Raw genomic sequence first — 23,768 nt, 5'->3', positions numbered from 1 at the left:
TTTAAAAAGTTCACCACTGTATTCACTTGCAAATTTGCTTGGATAGTTTGTGTCATTTCAAAATAAGACACATTTTTGTTCCCTGTCAACTCATTCATTCACTGTCCTGACCGCTTCATCCGTTTGTGCGGGTCACGGGGAGCTGGAGCCTATCCCAGCTGGTATAGGGCGTGAGGCGGGGCAAACTCCGGGTGCGACGCCAGTGCACCTCGGAGCTACACAGAGACATACAAACACGCGCACGCACACTCACTCCTACGGGCAATTTGGAACAGCCAGTTAACCCAAAGCACATATTTTTGGAGGTGGGAGGAACCCGGAGAGAACCCATGCAGACACGGGGAGAACATGCATGTGTAAAATGTAACTTTAAACTGTCATCCCTAGGATTTGAAATTTTAAGATAATTGTAAATTGTCTGTCCTCTCGTCTCGCCGTACACTATCTAAAATAAATATATAAATTTACCTGATAAACAAACATTTCAAAGAAAGGATTTTTAAACAAATTACACCGTAACCTTCCATCTACTTTTTTAGTATGATGCCACAGATCTTTGAGTTATTTGTTTAGTTTTTCCTTGATTTTTTTTTTTTCTTAGGCATGTAGTCGGCAGAGTTCAATGGAACCTATCCCAACACCCCCTTCATTAACCACTATGACACTATGAAGGACATCAACTGCAGACAACACAGAATAAGATTGAAAGTTAAAGGCAAGTCACACACAGAAACATACGCTCTTTCTATTGCTTCCTCTAAGCACACAATGTTTGTCTGTTTTTCAGAATTGAAATAAAAGAACACTGCTGGGTATATAGATCCAGACAGAAATACCGTTTGTTATGCTGTATGCAGCAGGTGTATACAGAAATAAATTTCATTTGCATAGGCTTCAGCTACAGTGTACAGATCATATGTGTAACAGTAGTGAGTATGTACAGCAGCAATTAAATAATAATTAATGTTAACACCAGTAAGAATTTATAATAATCAATTTATAAATGCACAGCAGTGGTATCCAGTAACAATGAGTTTTGTCTGTAATATTAAGTATTTACCAGTCTGATGGCGTGGGGTACAAAGCTGTTGCAGAACCTGTTGGTCCTGCACCGAATGTTACAAGACCTCTTTCGAGAGATCTGCAGAGTAAACAGTCTGTGTTGAGGGTGTGAGGAGTCGCTGCAGGTCTTCTTAGCTCGAGACACACAACGGTTCTGAGCAGAGACCTGGATGGAGGGAAGAGATGTCCTGATAATCCTCTCTGCTGTATCCTTTTGGCTCCGCGTCGTCACCAGACTTGGAAGACTGCGTTCTGTGCTTTTAACATCCTGATTACTTAAGCAGTTATCCAGAGTTTGTGGTTGGCTCTGGTGATGTTCTTCCTGACGTTGATATCCTTCGTGCATTTGCTGATGTAGGCTGACAGACATGGCATCCTTGTCAGAGTAGGTGTTTTGTAGGTGGCAGGTATCTTAAACTCGCCCCAAACAGTTGCATCCTACACAGTCTTGAAGAGCCCCGTCAGACGTCGCCCTTACCTGCCTCACTGTAGGTTTTTGTCTGCTCAACAGGGGCTTAGATGTCCTTTGTATATATGACAATTAAGAAACCATTAGATATTTTCTAATGGTAACCATATGTATTTTCTGTAAAAAATACATAATGTGACTATACTTTTCCTTGAGTGTAACCACCATGAAGGAATATAACCAGTTCAGCAGTATTTTTAAACGATGAAAAATATGACACATCTATCGCCCTAAAAGAAGAAAAAAGCAAGTAGAAAACAGTTAATAAAGCTGTTTGTACTCATTTTGACGATTCATGTTGACCAATCCACCCAAACCACATCAGAAAAAGTACTAGAACTCGTGTATAGATAGATAGATAGATAGATAGATAGATAGATAGATAGATAGATAGATAGATAGATAGATAGATAGATAGATAGATAGATAGATAGATAGATAGATAGATAGATAGATAGATAGATAGATAGATAGATAGATAGATAGATAGATAGATAGATAGATAGATAGATAGATAGATAGATAGATAGATAGATAGATAGATAGATAGATAGATAGATAGATAGATAGATAGATAGATAGATAGATAGATAGATAGATAGATAGATAGATAGATAGATAGATAGATAGATAGATAGATACTTTATTAATCCCGGAGGAAATTGTATCAGGTAAGTATAAGTATGGTTTGAACTTTACAGAAAAATAAAATAGGGAAAATCTTTTATCTAGTCTAAGTATATCTTATGATGCTCACTCTGCAGCTGTAACATTCATCTTCCGAACCGCTTTATCCACATCCTTGTATCAAATGAGAAAAAAAATCAAATTAAATCCTTTCTGTTTCTCTTTTGTCCAGAACTTAAGAAAAATGGTTTCTTCACAACCGGTTCCCAGACACCTCTCACTCCTGGGCCGCCCAGGAAGAAACAGAAAACGAGTTATCATAAAAACAATTACCAGCCTAACCATAAACTTCACCAAAGCCCTAACAACCCGAAGCCCAACCCAAGCCACATCTTCTTTAATGACGGGTATGACTTCAAGGCTCCGAAGCCCAAAGCAAACAAGAAGCAAGAGAGCACCAGCAATGTGAAACCGTGGAAACCCAAAAGACCTGTGCCCACCTCGAGAGACCTACCAACTAAAAAGTTAATTTTTGATGAAGCGGATGACTTTCCCAGAGGTGGGAGAAAATTAAAGGACAGTGATATGAAAAAGAGGCGTAAGAGGATGAGAAAGTCAGTGCCGAGAAAAGGACAGAGTGATGGAAGACCAGACCGTCCATTTTGGACAGGGGAGATTCACGTGTCAGAGCCAAAGCCAGAGAGAGGACGAAGGAGGAGAAAGCAAACTCCGAGGATTGTTAATAAAAAGGTTGATGCACAGATGTACTCAACAAATGAGAACCTGTTTGTTATCAAACAAAGAAAGCGCAGCAGATAGCATCAGATTTCATGAAGAATATCATGTGTTTGACTATATAAGGGCTGTGACTTCTGTGACTGGTAGTATGGTCTGTGTCTATGACACGTTATTGTCATTTCAAACGTCTTGTTCATACGGGTCAATCTAAAACCGTAAGTTGTTGAAACTTCCTCTGATCATATCCTTCATTTCTTTGCTCAACTTTGCTTCTGCATATTTTGAAATTGGAAAGGAAATCAACCTCGGCTCTTTGAAGGACGGCAAGATAATGCCTTAGTGCCTGTGCTATGAACAGTTTCAGAGTTGCTGCTGCTGTTTGCAGTTTGAACCAAAGGATTTAGAATTTTGAAAAATTCTTAGAGAAAAGGTCCCTTATTGTCCTGATCTCAAGGGATGCCTTTTAGCTAAATACATGAACATAGTTTAAATTCGCATACGACAAATCTTAATGCAATTTACCCCATCAGTTCATTAGTGATCTAGGTACAATGCTGACATTCAGCCATTCTGTTAACCCTACACTGTTTAATGTAATTTGTACACTGTCATTAGTTTTGGTTGTAACATGAAAGAACGTGATCCTGATGACATGACTACTAGTTGGGATGAATAAAGATTTATTCTGTCCTGTCTGACTGCATGTGTTTCTCAGGAGGAGAAATCTGAGACCTGTTCTCACTTGACTATTAATTAAAAAATGTATATTGAGTTTTTTGGTAAAGGTTCATGTTCTTACAGTGAAATGAAAGAGTATTTTAAGTGAGCTACTTTGATGATATAGTTTACAACGGCTTCAAAAGTGACTGACATTGTACTGAGCATTAACACATGGTTCAATTTTTTCCAAAAATGGCACCATAATTATAAACTCATTAACAAGTCATTTCGATTCAAGCAATTAGGCGAGAGATTATTGGGGATAATGTTCATTCGTGGACAGAAGCCTTCAATGCATAGTGATTTGGTGAACGGAGCTAACTACAATTCGCTTATTGTTTCATGTACTCAAAAGTTTTAATTTGTCATTTAAAGAGTAGTGAAACAGATTCTCAGGTAAATGAAATTCCTGTACTCAAAACATTACTAAAGTTAGTTTTAGCATAATTGACTCAATGTTAGGAAAGAGAAGAAGCTGATCAGGCTTCTATCAAAGCTCTATAATGGTAAAGCAATAATGAACCCATTTATTCAAATATTCAGCAGCTCCATTTTTAACACATTTTTCCCCAAAACTAGTAATTTATTTACAACTAAATATGCTTACAAAAAGCCCAAACCATCTGACTTAAGGGTCAGAAATTCATGGTAATTTAATTGAGATCTGTTTCAAAATATAATTATTTAATTTGGAAGGGCACATGCTTTATCGTTCCACCAGTTAGCACGGTAAGACTTCCATCTATTTAGTAGGTGATGTGCGTTCGTTAATTCGTTTTGTGCATTATCCACTTATGCTGAGGACCTCCCTTTCCATGATGAACCTACAAAAACATACCCCATACCAGGGTGAGCACAGCCCAAACCGTATGGTATTGCAAAAGTTACCTAACAAATGTATGGGAATCACCATGAAGCATTTATGTGTAATGTTGATAAACCAAGATCACTCAAGTCATGAATATGGAACTGTTTCCCATCGTAGGTTTTCCTACGATGGAAAGATATATCCAGTGTCTCCATAGTTGAAAGATGGCTTCAACCAAATAAAATGAAAACTTAAAAAGGCACTTGATTGGCGTGGGGAATTCACGGGCTATAGTCAGATTTCATTTAGGTATGGTGCTCCTCTGGCTGCACTCCTTGTTCTACTGTACAATGAGGTGACACTGGGGAATATACTGTATAGACAAATTACTATTTCATTGCATGGTCATATAGATAAACAGTTCAGTTTTATTTGCATTGGTTCAACAAACAAAAGTTTTCCCATGGCACTTTCCAAAAAGTGACCCTACAGTTTGTTCTACAGAGACTCAATGATCCCTTATGACCAAGCACTTGAGGATAGTAGCAAGGACAAAATACTGTACTTTGAATAGGCAAAAACCTCAAGATGTGTGGCTCTCAACAGAGGACATCCTCAGGTGACTACCACGTGACTGATCCAGGAAGTTGAAAGGATTTTACCGCGAGTTTTGTCAGTGACATCAACCCCTCAGACTCCATTCAAAATGTGGTTGTTTGATAGAGTTGCGGTCAGTGAGAGTATGGAGACATTCTGGAGAGAGGTGGAGATAGTTAAGTAGAGGTTTTTTTAACATAAAAACCAATGATGCGTCCCTAAACCATAATTACTGGCCATAACCTCAACGTATCAAAAGCACAATCATTGTCCATACCCTAACCCCAACCACCCTTATCTCACTGTAAATGAATTTCATCCAGGATTAATAAAGTATTTCCAAAAAATAATTTCCCATACTGCCAATACACACACACACACACACACACACACACACACACACACACACACACACACACACACACACACACACACACACACACACTATACATACTGTATACACACAGTATATACACATACTTCTTTATTTTGCTAAGTTTTATTCACAGCCTTTCTGCAAAATGCCACACACTTCAAAAACATGCAAGCTGATATTTTGCATCCAGTATTTCTCCTACTAGAGCAAATGAAGCCTCAAGAAGCTTTGGTGCTGGAGTGAACCAACTGAATGAAAGGCTTCAAAGCTTCATGAAGCTCAGAAGCTTCAGCAAGGGTTTCGTTGGTGAAGTTCATGCAGCAGCAGTGAGTCCCACAGTTCAGCTGACAAGTGAACGCAACACACGCGGGACCCGTGACGTAACACGTCATTCCGCTCCGGTCGTGGACGTTGAATTGGACAGTCGTGAAAGACTCCGGCTGAGTGTCCTCACCGAGTGCGACCGTAGTCAGGGCTCAGGCAGTGTCTTGACACGTAAAAATAGGAGAAATGGAAAGTGGTGACACCAAACTGGACCAGGCTGTCAAGCAGTGGCTGCAGTATGACAAGGTAAGCGGGAAGCTAGCAGGCTAACGTTAGCTTCTGGGTTCTGGTCAGGAGGAAGGTTAATGTAAATTATACTGACATGGCAAGTTGTGTCGCATTAGTGAACAAAGCTGAACTCTCTCTAATTTTTAATTTAGAGTCTCATTTTAATAAATGTCATGATTATACTCTTTGAAATCTAGAATCTGTAGTCAGTTCGGAACGTGCAAAATGTTGACTTTACTAACATATAATTGCTTATTTACATCGAATAATGTCTCCAATAATGATCAGAGTATTAATTACATAAATTCATTGAAACACATAAAATCTTTAAGGAAAGTTATCATTCCCTTGTACAGTAATCAAGAAAATATCTTATTATATCATGGAACTGTCTCAGAAAAAATATCTGGTAGTTATAGAACATGTCAAATAAGATATCAAGTCACCATCCAGAAAAGCTTCACTCAAATTATTGGTGAAGAAAAGTCCTCTTAATCTACATTTGAGGAGCTGAAAAAATACTGGAAAAGCTCCAGCTTGCAGCAGTAAAAGAAATGAAGCAGATGATTTTAATTTGTGCCTTTGTCTGGATTCAGTCCTCCCAATGCGTAATCCTCACACCAAGTTTCATGAAAATTAATCCAGTACATTTTGTAATCTGGTTATTATTGGTTATGAGTAATTTCACAGGGGAAAAAAATTAGGTCTTGTGATTCTGAACAAAGCAGACACGGATAATCAAACCAGCATGCATCTGGACATTTGTCCCAACACTGAGGCATTCATGACCTAAAAGAGGTATGAGATGGACCGGATCAGGTCATACTGGAAGCGTGACCCTGGTTTATTAGTCTCATGACGTAGAGCAGGCGGATCACCAATAAAGGAACAAAGTTTTGAACTTCAAAAAGTTTAAATTGCAAAATATGTAGTAGTTCATCTATAGCACTGAAATAATACAAAATTTCCACAATTTCAACATTATGATTAAAACACCAGTAAATTGTGAAACAGATGTGTAAAGGTACCTATAATAATAAAATGCTAGTTCTAAAATACAACTTATAAATGTTGTAATAATAGAACACTATAACATTATAATTTAAAAGGAAACAAGTTACGTAGTGAAACTGCGATAAACTGTTGACTTATCCAGGGTGTTCCTGGCCTCTACCCACATTCGGCTGAGATCCAGCATAAACCCATGTCCTGGATCTTTTACATAAGTGGCTGAAGATGAGATGTTTACTGATTGTCTCTTCTTAAAGAAAATAAATGAATGAATTTAAAAATTTTTTTTAATAGATCCATGGTTGCTGAACACATGCCAGAAATCAGATCCTATATATCTTTTATGTGTTTTCAATTGCCCCTTGGGGACTAATAAAGTTTTTTGAGTTTGAATTTTTAAGACAGGGAAGTGTCTAAAATGTCAAGCAGATCAGGAGTAAAATGTCTATTATTGCTTTCAAAATGTAGTGGGTGAGTGAATGTTAGACATGTGTACTGACTTTGTGGACTTGATGTGTAGCTTGAGGTGAATTTAGATGATCAGTGGGGGATTTCTTCCTGTCTTTAACGAAAGTAAATGTTTTTTCCTCCTTAGAACACTAAAACAGCATCAGCAGTGCAGGAATTGGTCAAAGAGGGGGCAGTGGAAGCTCTGAAGAAATATTTCTCCTCCAGGATGGAGTTTGGTACTGCAGGTCTGAGAGCCCCCATGGGTCCCGGTATTTCCTGTATGAATGACCTCACAATTATCCAAACTACACAGGTTGGTTAATAGATAAACTGCCTCCTAAAATTAAGCATCAAGTCACATACAAAGCCTGAGGTGCAGTTTGACTCAGTCAAAAAGTTATTTTAGTAACTGGTTATTCCTGTGGTTCACCAAATGTTTCTACTCTGACAGGGTTTCTGTTGCTACCTGGAGAAGAGTTTTCAGAACCTTAAGGAGCGAGGAGTGGTGATTGGCTATGATGCCCGCGCCCACCCTCCCAGCGGAGGCAATAGCAAGCACTTTGCCGCTTTGGCTGCAGCTGTATTCATAAGCAAAGGGGTTCCTGTGCACCTTTTCTGTGACATCACACCTACACCTTTTGTGGTAATCATTTGAATTTTTATAGGTTCAACTTTTTTTTTTCAGCTGGTGGCTATGTTATACCTTCAAAGAGGTCTATAGTTTCCTAATCCTCTTGCTATAACACATTGAAGATGCTAACATCATATTCAAGTCTGATTGGTGATTGGATCAGAAAGGAAAATACTCAGGCTTTCTTGGTGCAGAAGCTACAGGGCAAATTCCATTCAAATAGAGCATCCAGGTCCACATACTACAGGTTGGAAAGCACACATGGTTCACTGTTGTTCATTGAGTGAAGGGCACCATTAACCTGACTTAATGCTTAACTCCAGAGTCCTTGACGTAGGCCATAGATTGATCCACACATGATCCACACATTGCACATTTCAACAACAAAAATCAACATAAGTGTTTCACTCCTTTAATAAATATATTAAAATATTCAGCTAAACAAAGACAACAAATATAGCTCAAACCAACTACTTATATTCATACATGCAATTAGGAGAAAATCGAAGTATTTACAAAAATATACGTATGTGAGAAGCTATCTAGTCTTGGAATGTTTTGAAAACATGTTTTTCTCCTTTTGCTTGCAGCCTTTTACAGTGTCCCACCTGGGTCTCTGTGCAGGCATCATGGTGACAGCCTCACACAACCCCAAACAGGACAATGGTTATAAGGTGTTACATTACTTCCTCACTTACCCTTTCATTTATTTATTTATTTATTTATTTCATAATTAGTTGTGTTTTAGAAGGTTTCAAATGTTTACTGTGTTTAGCAAAGCCTGATCTGAGTGTTACTGTCTTTATTAGCTGGTTGGTTTTGTTGAATCATGTTCATTATTGACTTGAATCATTTGGTTCATAAATTGTTAATTGATCATTTGATGATATATTCATTATTGAACCACTTGACACATTTCTTGATCCTTCAGTTTTATTTGTTATATGTCTCACATAGTTAAAAAATACAACTTTTGATTCTGGTAACTTGTGACATACTGTATTTAAGAGACAAAACCTCTAATAATTAAATAGAAAAAGTAGGAGTGTAATGTCTCTCTTCTGCTGCTCTGTGCGTCTCAGGTGTACTGGGAGAATGGAGCCCAGATTGTATCTCCACATGACAAAGGGATTTCCAAATCAATAGAGGAGAACTTGAAGCCCTGGCCTGAGTCCTGGAACACAGAGGAGGCCTTAAAGAGCCCTTTGCTCAAAGATCCCTACCAGGAGATCCAGACACAATACTTCCAGTCCATCCAGAAACACTGTCACCACAGGTGCATCATAGACGACTGCGTCTACCCCTTTTAAATAATTACACATAATTTCTCTTTGTGATTACATTACAATAGTGAACTTTTTTTGGAATCAAATTTCTTTTTTCACAGGGACATAAACAAGAGTTCAGAGGTGAAAATAGTGCACACATCTGTGCACGGTGTTGGCCATGCCTTCGTCCAGTCAGCCTTCAAGGCCTTTGATCTTCACCTTCCATATGCTGTTGAGGAACAGAAAGATCCAGACCCCGAATTCCCCACAGTCAAATATCCCAATCCTGAGGAGGGAGAGGGGGTCCTGGTATGTTCACAGCACTCACAACATATGCAGTCATGCAAAGTATAGTAACTGTGCTTTTTAATCAAAGGTCTTGTGTGTTTGTGTGGATTTTACAGACTCTGTCGTTTGCACAAGCTGAGAGGGTGGGGGCCACTGTTGTGTTGGCAAATGACCCTGATGCTGATCGACTGGCAGTCGCTGAAAAGCAGGAGAGGTCTGTGTTTATGTGTATCTGTTCATTGCATAGGTGGCAATTTTCCACTGATCAGAAGATTTCCCTTTTTAATTCAACTTGATCAATTTAAATGAGAACATTTTAGAATGCTTATTATTTTTATTAATCTTCATGCACCATTTTCAGCCACTTATCTAAAGTTTACACATTCTGCTGGAGACTATCCCAGCTGTCTATGAGCAAGAGGCGTGATACATCCCTTATGCGTCGCCAGTATATCACAGGGCCGTACATAAACAGACAACCACTCATGTCCAGACACATTTACACCTACAGACAATTTATAGTGACCAGTTTATGTAAGTTGTGTGTTTTTGGCCGTGGTAGGAAGCTGGAGAACTCAGAGAGAACCCCCAGTTGTCCACAAACAAGCAATTAGAAAAATGAGCTTGTTTGTTAAGTGATTGGTGATTGGATGAATATGAAACAATTTAGACCAATGAGAATACTTGTAGAATTTCTCTTCACAGCAGAAACAATGAAAGCGGAAGGCTTTGCAGCAGTTTGCAGAACTTGCTGCAAAATAAGAGGAAGTTGTCAAATAGAAGTTCCAGTTGTGAACTGTAAACTGTTGACAGTTCTATGAGTTTTCTCTCCCTACAAAACAAAATAGTTTAAAACTTTAAAAAAAAATTTGTTTCAAAAAAGGTACAGTAACATAGAGAATATTCAAAATGTTCTTTTTATTGAAAGTTTAGTTAGTTGTTCCAAAAATAATATATACAATCGGATGTTATATATGTTGAGTCCAAGTATATATTCATCCTTCAAAAATCAAATCTTTAGTAATTTTTTTAGGATTATTGATTAATCAGCCCTGAGGTCACTTCATGTCTCTTTCTTTCTCTCCATCAGTGGCAATTGGCGAGTTTTCAGTGGAAATGAGTTGGGAGCGCTGCTTGGTTGGTGGATGTTTCATTGCTGGAAACAGCAAAACCCTGATGCGATAGCAGTGAAAAGTGTATACATGCTGTCGAGCACAGTCTCATCAAAGATACTGCGTGCCATCGCTGTCAAAGAAGGTTTCCATTTTGAGGTAACATAAAACTGTTGGGGTACCTGTAGTTCAGTGATAAGTTGGGGTACCCTGTAGTTCAGTGATAAGTCTTTAAGAAACTTTAACACTCCCATTTTGTGCTCTTTGCTACAGGTCGTCCCTGCCCTCTTCTTCCTTAGCTCTTTTCAGCTATTATCATTCAATATAGTAAATACACCACGGAGTAACAAACAAATCTAAGTGACCTGTATTAAAACCTAAATCAACTTCAGGTGTCTGGATGGACATAACTCAATGATGTTGAAGTTGTTATTCTTTCTGATTACAACTGAAAACTATTTTTGTTTGCTTTCAAAAGGGCAGGTCTGGATAAAGCTGGCAGTTTTCCGCTGGACTTGATGTCCTTATATTTTCAAACATTAAAGTGTTTCCTGTTACAAGAACCCATGTACAATAAAGAATCATCAGCCACTTTCAGTAAGGGTGATTTTAAAGAACTGGGAAAGAGATGTTGCCAGTGGATATTAGGGGTATTCTGTCTTAGCTAGACGTCCGACTTGGCAGTGATGCTTGAGTTAACATTTAAAACAATACTTAATGGATACTGCCACTGCTGTTTGAACAGGAAACTCTAACTGGATTCAAGTGGATGGGAAACAGAGCCAAAGATCTTTTGGACCAGGGCAAGACTGTTCTGTTTGCATTTGAGGAGGCCATAGGTACGCACAAATACACCACACAAAATATCATTTTAAACAATGACATTTTGTGGGATTTTCTAATAATGAATTCTGCGTGATATCACATTTAAAGCATTTCTCATAATGATCTACACCATGTTGACCTTACTAAAAGGATTCATCTGATGTAAATTGAACTGAATTCCATGATGACCACAAATAATGACTACTGTGAACTCACAAGATCTACAGTGGGGTGAAGAATGATAAGGATCTCTCAATTGAAAGCTTATACAAATTTATCTCAGTATGTGGTATTCTTATTGAAGAGAAGGAAAAAGTAATAATTCACTTTGAAACACTTTTTTGAAGAAGTCTTCTTATAGGGTGCAAAATGTTAGCTGATAAATGCGCAGTGTTGTCTTTATACCACCTTACAGTAATGCCAGTTTTTCTCTTGCACATGTCAGATATGTCAAACAAAATCCTTTTTACTGTTAAACAGCCATCAGAACTTGTTATATAAGGTTAGGGTTTAATAATACATGTTTGCACGTCCATGTAATGTAATTATGATGCTGTAATGACAGTCACTTGCTTTAGAACATGCAGTTATTTAAAGAAGCAAGAGAATGCTGCAGCTGGAATTAACTGTGTGTGCGTGTGTGTGTGTGTGTGTGTGTTTGTGTACGTGCATCAGGGTATATGTGTAGTCCCTCTGTATTGGATAAGGATGGAGTGAGTGCTGCTGCCATAGCAGGAGAGATGACTTCCTATCTTGCCATGAAAAAAACAAGCCTTTCTCAGCAACTCAGAGCCATATATGAAGAGTAAGAAACACACGACACGTTATTGTAATATCTAAACTGAAACCGCCTCTAACTGTCTGTGTCTACTCCTCTTCATCAGATATGGCTACCACATCAGTAGGAACTCTTATTTCATCTGTAATGATAAGGATGTAATCCGTAGTTTGTTTGATCGCTTGCGTAACTATGGTGGCAAGGACTTGTATCCCACCGAATGTGGCCGTTTCTCCATCTCTGCAGTACGAGACCTAACTACTGGTTATGACAGCAACCAGACAAATAACAAAGCAGTAAGTAGACGTATCCAGTATACACATCCACTAAGCATGAGAATTGTGCCATTTCTGGTCAGTTTGCGTTTTTACCAGCAGAGATCAAGAATTCCTATGTCGTCTGTAGTGGTATGGAGACTTCATATTGTTGGTATTAGAACATTTCTAATGTTGGTATTCACACCAAATCTAACAAGCTGCCAAACACTGTCCACCACCTACCCAGTGCCTAGCAGCAGACAGACACCAGTTAGTCTACCTGGTTAGCATAGCAAAACATTTAGCAGCTGAAAGCCTGATGGATAAGAGTGAAAAACAGAACTAAGCGAAAGAAAACATTTGACTTGACAATCACCAGCAGGCCAGAAACACAACTTTAAATGTAATATTTCTCAAAATCAACATCTCCATTTTGTTTTTGTTACTTATAGTATAGAGGCAGCTCCTACTGCAGTAATTACACAGAAACACTATGCGAGATACATAGAACTGACAAACAGATTTGTTTTCAAGGCCTTATAATCAGCAATTCGATTTAGGGCTCGTTATCTGCTTATCCTGTATTTCCACAATTCATTCCTTCCACTTGTGTTCCAGGTTCTTCCCACCTCCCGCTCCAGTCAGATGATCACCTTCTCTTTCTCCAACGGTGGTGTGGCCACCATGAGGACCAGTGGCACTGAGCCAAAAATAAAATACTACACTGAACTCTGTGCTGCTCCTGGTAACAGGTAAATCATTGTAGAGGCCCGGGTAGCAAGTTGAAAAAATAGTTAACATTATATTATTTCTCCAGTAAATGTCTGACACTAGTTACAATATTTGAAACGGAAAGCATATCCCTAACCTGGAACAAAGAATGTTACAATTGCTTGAACATCACTTTAAGGATAAATCAAATTACTGTAGATATTGGTTACTTTCATTGGGATTCCCCAATATTTTATCTGTAAATGTTAACTATACATACTGGAGTTAATTTCTTGTTTTTCCCCTCCAACTCCTTGGGTCTCTGAACAGTGACATGATGCAGTTGAATAAGGAACTGGATGACCTGGTTGATGCCATTGTTGAAAACTTCTTCGAGCCAGAGAAGAATAAGCTGCAGCCGAAGCTGTAGTCGCACTGACCAACACACAAAATCCCCCCAGGACCAGTTGTGATGAAGATCAGGGACCAGCAGGAGTTAGGTCCGACACAGAGGGACTACAGAAGGAGATTTTGATGTAACGCAGCATTCATTTTACTTTACAACCAAGTCAATGTAATTTTTTTCCACTTTTTTGAGAGTTTATTCAGAGGTGCCTGTTACCTATTCCTGTCTTCAACAATGTTCATTTTCTTAAATCATGACCGCATTCATTGATGTATGGATCCAAATTCAGTCTTATATCCATCAGTTGTTGTACCTGTTTTGAGTTCAGTTTTACATTTGCTGGAGATTTTATGTCGATATACTTTAATGATCCCAAACTGGGAAATGTTCCCCTTCTACAGTCATTTACATTGCACTGCATTTACTTGAATGGTTATGCATCACACATTGCCTCAGCATCAACTGCAATTCTGCTTGCAAATATTAGTTGCCGTGTCTGATGTTAGGCTGTACTGCAATATTACGTGGATGCTATATGGTTTCATTCATGGAGTTCTGAACTGCTGTAAACTTTAAATGTGCAATACCTTAGTTAATAATAAGGTATAACATTGAAAGTAACTGTTGAATATAGTTTAGACTTTTAAAACAATTCCATATATGAAGATCCTTGTCATGTGGAGTTGATATTTTGTGGAATGACCAAGCCTTAAACCGTAGAGCGCCACCAAGTGGATATATTGTGATCATTTTTTCAAATGCACCTTCTGTTGCTTACTTGGCATGAGTTTACAACCACAAATAGGAATACTGCAACAGCAATGTCTGACTTTCATTTGTCTGTATGACTCATAGATCAAAATACTATGCTGAAAATACAGTTGTGTTCAATAAAAGTGGATTTATAACAGCGAAGTTTGAGACAAATCTGTCTGGGGGCTGAGTACATGTAGAATGTACGCAGCAGAAAGCACGCACCGGGGGGCAGCCCGGGTTTGTCCCGTCGTCTATATTTAACTCGCATTCGAGGCCACTGGTGGTGGCTAGTGGTTTCTCTCTGTCTGTGTGTTCTAATGTTCTCTGATTGACAAACACACTCCGGCGGTTACACTTGAACGCATCTCCCACCAGACGAGGGCGAGTAGGTATGTAAGAAATCCTTTTAAATTTGTTTTAAATGCCCAATATTTATTTTTAGAAAAGGATACATTTGACGTGTGTTCTTTGGAATCTGAACGTTGCTTTGATTACAAAAAAAGTTTTGTGTTAAATTGCTGGAACCAGTGTAGGACTAGTGGGACAATGCCCCTTGGAAATAATGTACGCATTCCTGTGATTCCTCTCCGACCTGCATGATATCGTTCTGACCCAGTTTGTTGATTTCTTTATATTTTGAAAACGAATTTGATGTATACAGGCAGCTGTTTCGGTTTAATTTGCATATTGACATAAACATGTCATAAACATGACATAAACTTTGCAGCCACTATGATCAGCAAATTTTGCTTTCAATATTAACGACATTGTTGCCTTTAGATATTCTCTTGATTTCAAGGGTGTTTTTTTTTCTTGGTATCGTTGATTATTGTGATTTTGAAGTTTATGAGAGGAGGGGTGGTTGGGGGGTGTCAGCAGCACGTTGGTCCCTCCTGACCGACACATGATTGGCCTAAAAATGATCCTCAATGTGTCCTTGAGGTCGATAAGTCTAGGTCAGTAGTCAAGCCATGTGTTTGTGGTTGGGTAAACAGCACCAGGTGGTCATGTTTTGAGAGGCCTATCCTCTGGTTGACCCTGAGGCTACTACACTGCACAGAGTTAGGACAGAGAGCAAAGTGAATCATGACCTTACCTTTGAAATGCAACCAGAAAAAAATAATCAGACTGTACATCTCCATGGCCATCCTTCCTTGTGTGAGTTTAAATGTCTAATGTTTGCAGGTACAGTCAAAACGAAGGCATGCAGCTGCCTACAGCCACACCAGCCATGGAGGGGCTCTACTTTGAAGTGAAACCCAGAGGATTCAATCCTCCCAGACCAGGGAGATCTGATAAAACCTGCACCAATATAACTTTGAACCACACCTCATCCACAAAGTATTCTAAGAAAGACATATCTTCTTGTGAAGGAGTTGCAGGAAAGGAGGGGGGAGAAACCGAGGTGGAGGAGGTACAGTACGAACTCGCATTGATTGGTTCTCTGTCAGTCCACCATCTGACCACCATGGCCATGCTTCCATGGATAGTGGCTGAGATCAGCAAGTTTCAACCAATACAGAAGAGACTTGGTGCTGGGTTGTGGCGTGGGTGTCCCAATAGTGCTCCAAAGGACCTTTCTACCTGTCACCAGACAGTTTTTCTGTATGTGTCAGCATCATGGGTGCAGTGTGTATCTGTCCTTGGTGACACAGCTGTGTGGGACCCTTTGACACACACTGTGCTGTTTGAATGTCATCCTCACCAGGTGACTAAGCTAATTCACAACAGCCAGGAGCCAAGCAGCTTTGGCTGCCTGGTCAGAACAGCCTCAAACTGTACCTGCTATGTCTTCCAGTGCCAAGACACAACTAAGGTTAGTGTGTGTATTAATCAGATATAATTGAAAACAGTGTCTCAGCAAGGTAATACATATAATATATAGAGGGTTGTAAAATTCAAAATAACACAAGAAAAAAGTATAAATAAATAAAAACAATGACTGAATTAGGCTCCATGTATCAGACAAATTGGACATGAACAAACAGGATATTTAGAGATAGTCTTTTTTTTTTCAATACTCACACTTCAAATAAATTCTAATTCATTTCATAAGTCAAGAGGCATGGTAACAACCAACATAAGCACAACTTATAAAGGTTCACAGATATGGTATATTAGTCTCTAGAGAAGAAAAAACATGAGTGCTACTTGGGCAGCAGGGCCAGCTTTATAATTTCATGAAATGTATAATGATACAACACTGGCTGAGAAATTGAATGTTCCTTTAGCGCTATGGACATCCTTATGCACCTTACTACAGTAATCACATAAATGACTTCTACTGACAACGTAGACCTCTAATCCTTTCAACTCTCTTCTGCATGTCTGCATGTCAAGTTCTGCAAACATTCTCTGAATGCTGAAGCTGATGTCCGAGTTGTAAGCGTCTCAATTGTATACCATGTCCAAAATACCAATAACTTCAAAGAGTTTGTCAAATTAAATGGACACAAAGTATGAAATTATAGATTTAGTGCTTGATTGCTATTTTTTGTCATGAGGTTTCAGAGATGTGTACCTAAAAAGGTATAAAAGTGAAAAGGTGGCCCAGTTTTTCAAGATCAAGGTTGTGATCAAAGACCATAGCTTGGATCTGTGGTCTGGCTCACACTTACAAAAGTTGGAATTTGATCTTGACCTAGTTTTCTCAAGGTCAAGGTCATCATCTCATTTTTATGCCCTTTGCCACCCGAGTAATGCACTTTTTGTTTCATCTTTCTATCTGATATGGTTGTGAAGATATTTTGCCGGACGAACGGACAAACACCGATAATTACCGTACACACCACTTCGCGGGATGTAAAAACTACCGCTCAAATTTAACTGCCTTGGGACAGGAAGTATGTCCAGGCCTTCCCTGCAATGTATTGGTGGACTTATCTGAACCACGCCCTCCTCAGTTACGTAGAATTAAATCGGAAGTTGGTCATTTGGCTTTCAAAATAAAAGCCAAAAAGTGTGGCTTGGGGACAGTTCCCATTTGGATTGACTGGAATTATTTTACTTTGACACTAAATTTAGTTCTATGTCGCCAACTTTACGGCTCCACAACTTCAGGGAGAAAAATGAACTGTAAAAAGAAATGATTTTTTAAGTGTACCATACTGTCAGAGACGACTTTCGGAGAAACAACCCCTCAGATCTCCACTTTGTAAAGTTTATGGCGGATGGAATGAGAGCACGACTCCAGCGTCTCAACCTGTTCAACATTAAACAAGAACAGAAAGATGTAAGTTTCACTTGAAGCACCGTCGGTAGTGTTGTGTTTAGTTGTCGCGCTATGCTAGTGTACTGTCGGCTAGCTCTTGCTAAGGTGGTTAGCAAACATCAACATTAGCGCAACCTGTTGTTGAAAGTTTACTGTAGAAAACGACACGATTGTTGCATCTCAAATCAACACCGACTTAGCTCACTGTTAACGCTGAGTTGTTTTTATACTTTAAATCAGAGGTATGATAAAATTATTTATTTATTCGGTCAACTCAATGAAGCACAAGTTTGCCCTTGTATCACAATTTCTGTTCTTCTGAAAATGTAATAAGGCAGCTTTTATTACAGTACATGCTAACTACAGCTCCTGTCGTTCATATAAACTTAATTTGATGCCTGTCTCCTGTAGTGTATTAGTTGGTCAAGTACAATCATGTTACCATAACTGGTCAAGAAGTTGTGGGTGGAAAATGACATCATTCAGTGGTCTGCTGATCGTGACAGTGCGCTGGTTGGATGTATTTAGGGTCACTTGGGTTTCTACGCTTAGTTGCATGTCTTAAATTGTTGCCAGGTTTAATTTGAATTGTAGGTAGTTTCATGCATGTCTGGAAAATGTTTCTTTGTTTGTCAGATTATTCTGTAATAAAAATAAATAAGCCTTAGTAACAGGACCTATTTTAACAATCAAGTTTGGTGCAAAAGCTTTCAGAATATAACATCTGAGTTTATAGCATTGTAATGTGAAGTATGTATAAGGTTATTATGCTTCAGAGTATTTTTTTACTTTTTGACAGATGTTGATTGATAGTAAATCTTCACTTTCTCCACAATGGCTTGAGTATAACTTCTGCAAATGAAATAACTTCTACCTGTCTCGGAAAGTAGGCAGAATTTGGATATAGACAGGTTTCCTTGTAGGATTGGTGAATTATTGTCCAAATTGTTTAAAACAGATTTAATTTCTAATCCTTTTTTTCCCTTTCTTTCACACGGTGTTCTTGTAATCTCATGGCCTCACATGCATTTCCTTCTCTTTTCATGTGACTCAATAAAAAGTGCTGTAGTAAAAACAAGCCATTTTAAATGGAAGCACCTTCCTGTCGGCATGTGACTGGCCTGTCCTTGTTTTTATTTAAACATTTTCTCTTTTATCTATTGCACTGTGTTTTTTAATTTATTTGATTGTCTCATTTGTCGTCCTTCAAGCTATAGCCTGAAGGCTCTTTCAGTTTCCACAAATGAGAACATTGAAGCTCCCAAGCCTACTTCATTCTTTTCCATTAGTCAACTCTGACTCAACATGACGTATTGAAAACAACCCTACGTTGTTTCCCTGTTATCACATTTATCTTTCCCGATTCCTCTTTTTGTGCTATGAAGTGGCATTTAATTCAAATAATGTAATGTGAGTATGTTGGACTGCCTTCTGGTGCGCCATGTAAGTCATCCAGTGACATTTCTTGCTCTACAACTTTTTCCCACCTGTCAAAAATATCTGTTTCCCCTATTTTTTGTGGCTCACTTCCTGTTGGGGATGCTTCTCTTCTTTTGTATGGCTCTTGGACTTTGAACGTCTTTTAGCTCTAGCACATGACCATGGGAAGAACAGAAGTATGACTTTATTGCTGGTTTGTTGTCATTGTTACTGAGTTTCCATGCCAGTTGGGATTTTACAGACACTTCTCTGCAAATTCTCATTTTCAGTTCCTAGCCATTAACATTTTACAAGTGAAATATACATTTAGGCTAAAATCTGACTTACTAACTTTTGACTGGTGTTTTAGGGTCAGTTTTTCTTGTAGTACAGTATATCTTTTGACCATGATTTATTTATGATTTGTAATCTGTAAACATTTATTCCTTTATTCATATAAACCAACTCTCTACCTTTTCCTGTCATGGTTCCAACATTCAACGTCCCTACTCTCAGTCCTATACTCTTGGCATTCCTCTTCTCTCTCTTCCTACGATCACACTTTCCTCCTCTCTTTCTTCGACGAACAGTAGTCCAATTTACACCGGCACCCTGTAGGTCAACAGCGCTGATGGTGGTCGTTGTTAACCCGGGCCTCGACCGATCCGGTATGGAAGTCGTAGGTTTGATTTGCATGTTTGATTTGGCAAAAGTTTTACGCCGGATGCCATTCCTGACGCAACCCTCTGTATTTATCTGGGCTTGGGACCGGCAAAATAAGACACTGGCTTGTGTCCTCTTGTGGCTACATTTTGTGTTGTCTGTGAATAATATTTAAATTTGATCTGAAACAAACATACAAAAAAAAAACTATTCACCATCAGTAATTTGTACAGTGGATTGCCTTTGCCCTTTTGGTTCCTATATGACAAACACTGAACAGTTTATTTTAAGTGTTGCACTGAATTACAGATTCTTTTTTCCTTGTGGCTCTTGTGTAACTTCCCTTTTTCTAGGTCAGCAATACAGTAGCACTATTTAATGCTGGGCAGGACTGCAAGCTTTTTCAGTGTTGTTCTATGTTTTTAGGTCACAGTTTAAGGCTGTGTTGAATGACCTTCCTGATCTGTCTCTTATAAATGTTTCACTGAACAAAATTCTTTGAGCTGTATCTATGTCTATGGCTGTTCTCTGAGAAGGAAAATTTCTTTTTGCGTGCTTAAATTTCCAATCCACTACTCATAATTATGTACAAGTGGTCTAGAAAGGAAAGAAGAACTACTGGAATAGGAAATGCCAGAATGATGACTGATTCAGATAAAATACAAGTTAATGATTCAGTTTACATTCATCAAGATTGGAGAGATGAGGCATGTTGTTGGTGACAACAGTCATGCTGACTGAAAAAGAGTTAAGTGTTCTTTCAATATTATGTTCAAAGAAACTTACAGAAAAATGCGAATTTCCTTAAAGCTATACCAAATAAAAAATGACAAATTAATACACTGATTATTGCTTTCTTGATTACAGTAATCTTTTGGCTTGTTAAGTTATGAAAAAATGCCTATAATTATTATTAGGACCCTAAACTGATCCTTTTAAAATACTGGCACCAGTAATTTTTGCTTTAAAAATGGCTCAAATAATTGATCAGTTGTCAAAATAGTTACTTTACGATTAGATTTTATTTTATTTTTTACAATTTAGATTGACTCACTAAATATTTGAATAATCATTTTAAATGCGCCTTACTTTTAGTCCGGTCTTTCTCAAAAGAAAAAAACATGAAAAATGTCATTTTAATGAATTTGAAAAAATGAGTGGAAGTCTATTAACTTTGCCCTGCTAAGCACTAAAGTAGCTTTTATCAGCCAAACACAACAGAGGGAGAGAAACTGGGAGAAAGTGAATTTGAGAAAATGTTGCTTATATAGGGGGGAATTTGAATTATTATTATCATCTATTTGATTATTATTTATTTAATTTGCCATTATCAAATGAAATTTTTCAGATTTTACAAGTCATTTCAGTTTTTTCTTTTGAGAAATTGAGTTCTAGGTGGAAAACTACCCAATATTAAATACATGTTTTGAAATGCATAATTTATTTAAATAAAATAAGATGAATATATCTTGTAGATGTAAAATCTGCTACATAATTGCTGCCATCCAGCAAATGTAATAAATAACGAGAATATTATTTATACTTTCCTTACAAATTAAATTGAACACTTGTGCAGCTCATTTTCCACCACTGTTCTGCTCCTTTAATCTTCTGAACAGAGGAAATTGAAGGGTGGAACACATTCACCATACTTGGAGCATTTAGCTGGCATAGCGAGCCTAAGCAGCTTCCAGTGGAGATTGGACGGAGGAGTGAGGCAAGGATTGTTTTGAAGACAGCATGAGTGTGAGAACACCTCAAGCCCATGCAAGACACAGCAGGACCGGGCTAGAAGCAGGTCTCGTAGGGAATATTTATTATTAGTTATTAAGCATTTCACATTAATGACATCATTTATGTAAGATAACCACTTCTTCTGCTTTGTTAATCTATTTTTTTAATGTACTTTTTTAATCCCCTATGGGCAAATTCTTTTTTTGCTCATTAAACGCACATGTAGAGTAGAGCACTCGCGTGCGCAAACACAAACATACACACACACACACACACACACACACACACACACACACACACACACACACACACACACACACACACACACACACACACACACACAATGAGATAGCCACATAGCAGCGTCACTGAATGTGAATTATGTCAATGGAAGTGAATGTTTTCACCTTTCTGTGTTGAATACTTTTAACTATCTGGAAAGGGTCAGAGAAGCAGAGCTGTAGCCCACGGTCCTCGCTGTTATTACACGATACAGTTGTTGATATTGTTATGACTGTGTGGGTCATTTATGGTGTGGTTTTTTTGTATATTGTTTCTATATATTGTTTCTGTCTCCTCTCTTTTGTGTGTATGTTGTGGTCCTCTCTCTCATTGTTGTCTGCCACAAGAGTGGTCAGGGAGCGGAACCCCTGACCACTTGAACCACTTGCAGTCCTCACTTCTTGCTTCCAAGTAGCCTTTTCACCACTAGGAAATGTGTACTTTTTAAGATTGTTGTAAACTGTGGGATGTTGTGATGAGCGTATGTGCCTTGTGAAGCTTTGTTCTAGCATGTGTGATCAAGGAGGGAGTAGCCTTTTTTTTTTTAATCTAACTTTTCTGCTGTTTTCTGTATACAGGAGATTGGATGGATCCTAGTCATTCATTTGTTTTTCATTTGCGTTTATTTTTCAGTAGGGAAGTCATGGTTCATTTAGATTCCATTTTGTTGGCTTTTTCCCCCCCTGAAGTTAAATAAAAGTTGCTCCATTTAAACTTGTAGTGGTTGCTGTGTGCCTTTTCTTGTGGGCCTTTTTCTTGCCGTTTCCCCTTGGCCAGCACATAACAATATCACTCAGCAGTAGGTGTTAAGACATGTTCAGCTGCTGACTAGATGTGACAGAAATCTGTCTTCACTACTGCGAATCAACAGTGCTTTGTCTATTACTCACATCTCAGAGTGAAAAAGACAGACTAAACCTTCTGATCAACGACAAAAAAAGACGAAAAGGGTTTTTTATATTCCCTGATTGGAACATCCTCATTTCCTAATTGAATTCATGCCATGTTTTTTTTGTCTACTATTGACAAGATGTGTTTGCTATCTCTTTAGGTTCCTGAGATCATCAGTACGCTGAGGCAGGCTGGCAAGAGCTTTGCACGTAAAGATGAGATAACCATCATCCCTAGAAAAGCCAGTGGAGATACCGACCCCTCTGAGAAAGGTTTTTCGTCTCACTCTACATCCACGGTGACGTCTTCCGATGTTGTGTCTCCGACAGCATTTGCTAAGAAGTTCGAGGTGCTGTTTTGTGGCCGTGTGAGTGTTGCTCATAAAAAAGCCCCTCCCGCCCTGATCGATGAATGCATTGAGAAGTTTAGCCAGTTGCATAAATCAGGGAGGGGGCATGAAGCAGAAAATAGTGATACCTCAGTTTGTGGGGTGAGGAGGGCATTAACGTTTTCATCCAATGGACTCGATGGTGATTCTGCAAGCAACCCAGCCTCAGAGAAGCATCCTGTCTTGTTTAAAAAAGACTCCAGCTTTTCTTGTCTGCTAGCCCTGGATGAAAATGGACTCTCACCAGAGATTTCTCACACCAATATTTCTGACATTCACGCCCAATTGCCAGGAGTACAGCCTACCAGCCTGCAAGAGAACAGGACCATGCTGTTCACGGTAATTTTCCTGAATGAACACACAATAATAGCAACTATGCTGCAATTAGTTTGCTATGTTCTGTAGTTGATCATTATAATCCCCTTTCAATATTTCTTCTGAAGAAAATCAAACAAAATCTTGAATTGTATTTATCCGGAGGGAAATTGTGTGCCTGAATGGAAAAATTTTTAGATTTTAAATGCATTTGTAAGATAAATATTCTGAGTCTGAGGTCTTCCAGATCTGAGAATTGTGTTTCAAAAATAATAAAACTTGCAGCAAATTAATTTATCCATAATTCTAAATTATTTTCTTAAAGCTCTCATAACTATTTCATTATTAAGCGTTCTTCTCCTTTCAGCTTTTCCCTTCAGGGGTCGCCACAGCAAATCAATTGCCTCCATCTAACCCTGTCTT

The 23,768-nt window shown here is 38.5% G+C and overlaps 3 protein-coding genes across 11 annotated transcripts in view; all 3 read left to right on the top strand.

The window, feature by feature from the left end:
- Positions 1–3,668, top strand: part of zcchc7 (zinc finger, CCHC domain containing 7) — a 53,275-nt gene extending 49,607 nt beyond the window's left edge. For both annotated transcript variants that reach the window (XM_068321532.1, XM_068321531.1), the window contains exons 10-11: positions 602–715; positions 2,391–3,668. In XM_068321532.1, coding sequence (XP_068177633.1) covers positions 602–670 — 69 coding nt within the window. In that variant the 3' untranslated portion in view covers positions 671–715; positions 2,391–3,668. The remainder of the gene's footprint in view (positions 1–601; positions 716–2,390) is intronic.
- A 2,136-nt stretch (positions 3,669–5,804) lies between these two features.
- On the top strand, positions 5,805–14,593 carry pgm2 (phosphoglucomutase 2). Its single transcript, XM_068320889.1, has 13 exons — positions 5,805–5,967; positions 7,556–7,723; positions 7,862–8,053; positions 8,632–8,715; positions 9,124–9,317; positions 9,429–9,618; positions 9,714–9,811; positions 10,688–10,868; positions 11,455–11,548; positions 12,210–12,339; positions 12,419–12,608; positions 13,188–13,321; positions 13,611–14,593. The coding sequence occupies exons 1-13, from the start codon at positions 5,908–5,910 to the stop codon at positions 13,708–13,710; spliced, it is 1,815 nt and encodes a 604-aa protein (XP_068176990.1). The 5' UTR covers positions 5,805–5,907; the 3' UTR covers positions 13,711–14,593.
- Positions 14,594–14,699: 106 nt separating this feature from the next.
- The window catches only part of tbc1d1 (TBC1 (tre-2/USP6, BUB2, cdc16) domain family, member 1), a 37,038-nt gene continuing 27,969 nt past the window's right edge, over positions 14,700–23,768 (top strand). For 5 of the 8 annotated variants that reach the window (XR_011036868.1, XR_011036867.1, XR_011036869.1 and 2 more), the window contains exons 1-3: positions 14,700–14,831; positions 15,628–16,258; positions 22,803–23,369. Coding sequence is in view for 3 of the 8 variants with exons in the window: in XM_068320886.1 (XP_068176987.1) it covers positions 15,647–16,258; positions 22,803–23,369 (1,179 nt within the window). In the remaining 5 variants the exon portion in view is untranslated. Of the gene's footprint in view, positions 14,832–15,627; positions 16,259–17,491; positions 17,675–22,802; positions 23,370–23,768 lie in introns of those variants that run through there. The other 3 variants (XM_068320886.1, XM_068320887.1, XM_068320888.1) reach the window with 3 other exon arrangements.

The sequence above is a fragment of the Antennarius striatus genome, chromosome 8, assembly GCF_040054535.1.
Source record: "Antennarius striatus isolate MH-2024 chromosome 8, ASM4005453v1, whole genome shotgun sequence".
Lineage (NCBI taxonomy): Eukaryota > Metazoa > Chordata > Actinopteri > Lophiiformes > Antennariidae > Antennarius > Antennarius striatus.
Note: the sequence above shows the minus strand (reverse complement) of the source record. Positions and strands in the feature narration are given on the sequence as shown.

What these genes read in the sequence shown, in the direction of transcription:
- pgm2 (XM_068320889.1), top strand. Translation starts at nt 5,908, where the DNA reads ATGGAAAGTGGTGACACCAAACTGGACCAGGCTGTCAAGCAGTGGCTG. An exon ending in GTCGCTGAAAAGCAGGAGAG is followed by an intron (nt 9,812 to 10,687) that starts GTCTGTGTTTAT and finishes TCTCTCCATCAG; the next exon opens with TGGCAATTGGCGAGTTTTCA. An exon ending in CTCAGAGCCATATATGAAGA is followed by an intron (nt 12,340 to 12,418) that starts GTAAGAAACACA and finishes CCTCTTCATCAG; the next exon opens with ATATGGCTACCACATCAGTA.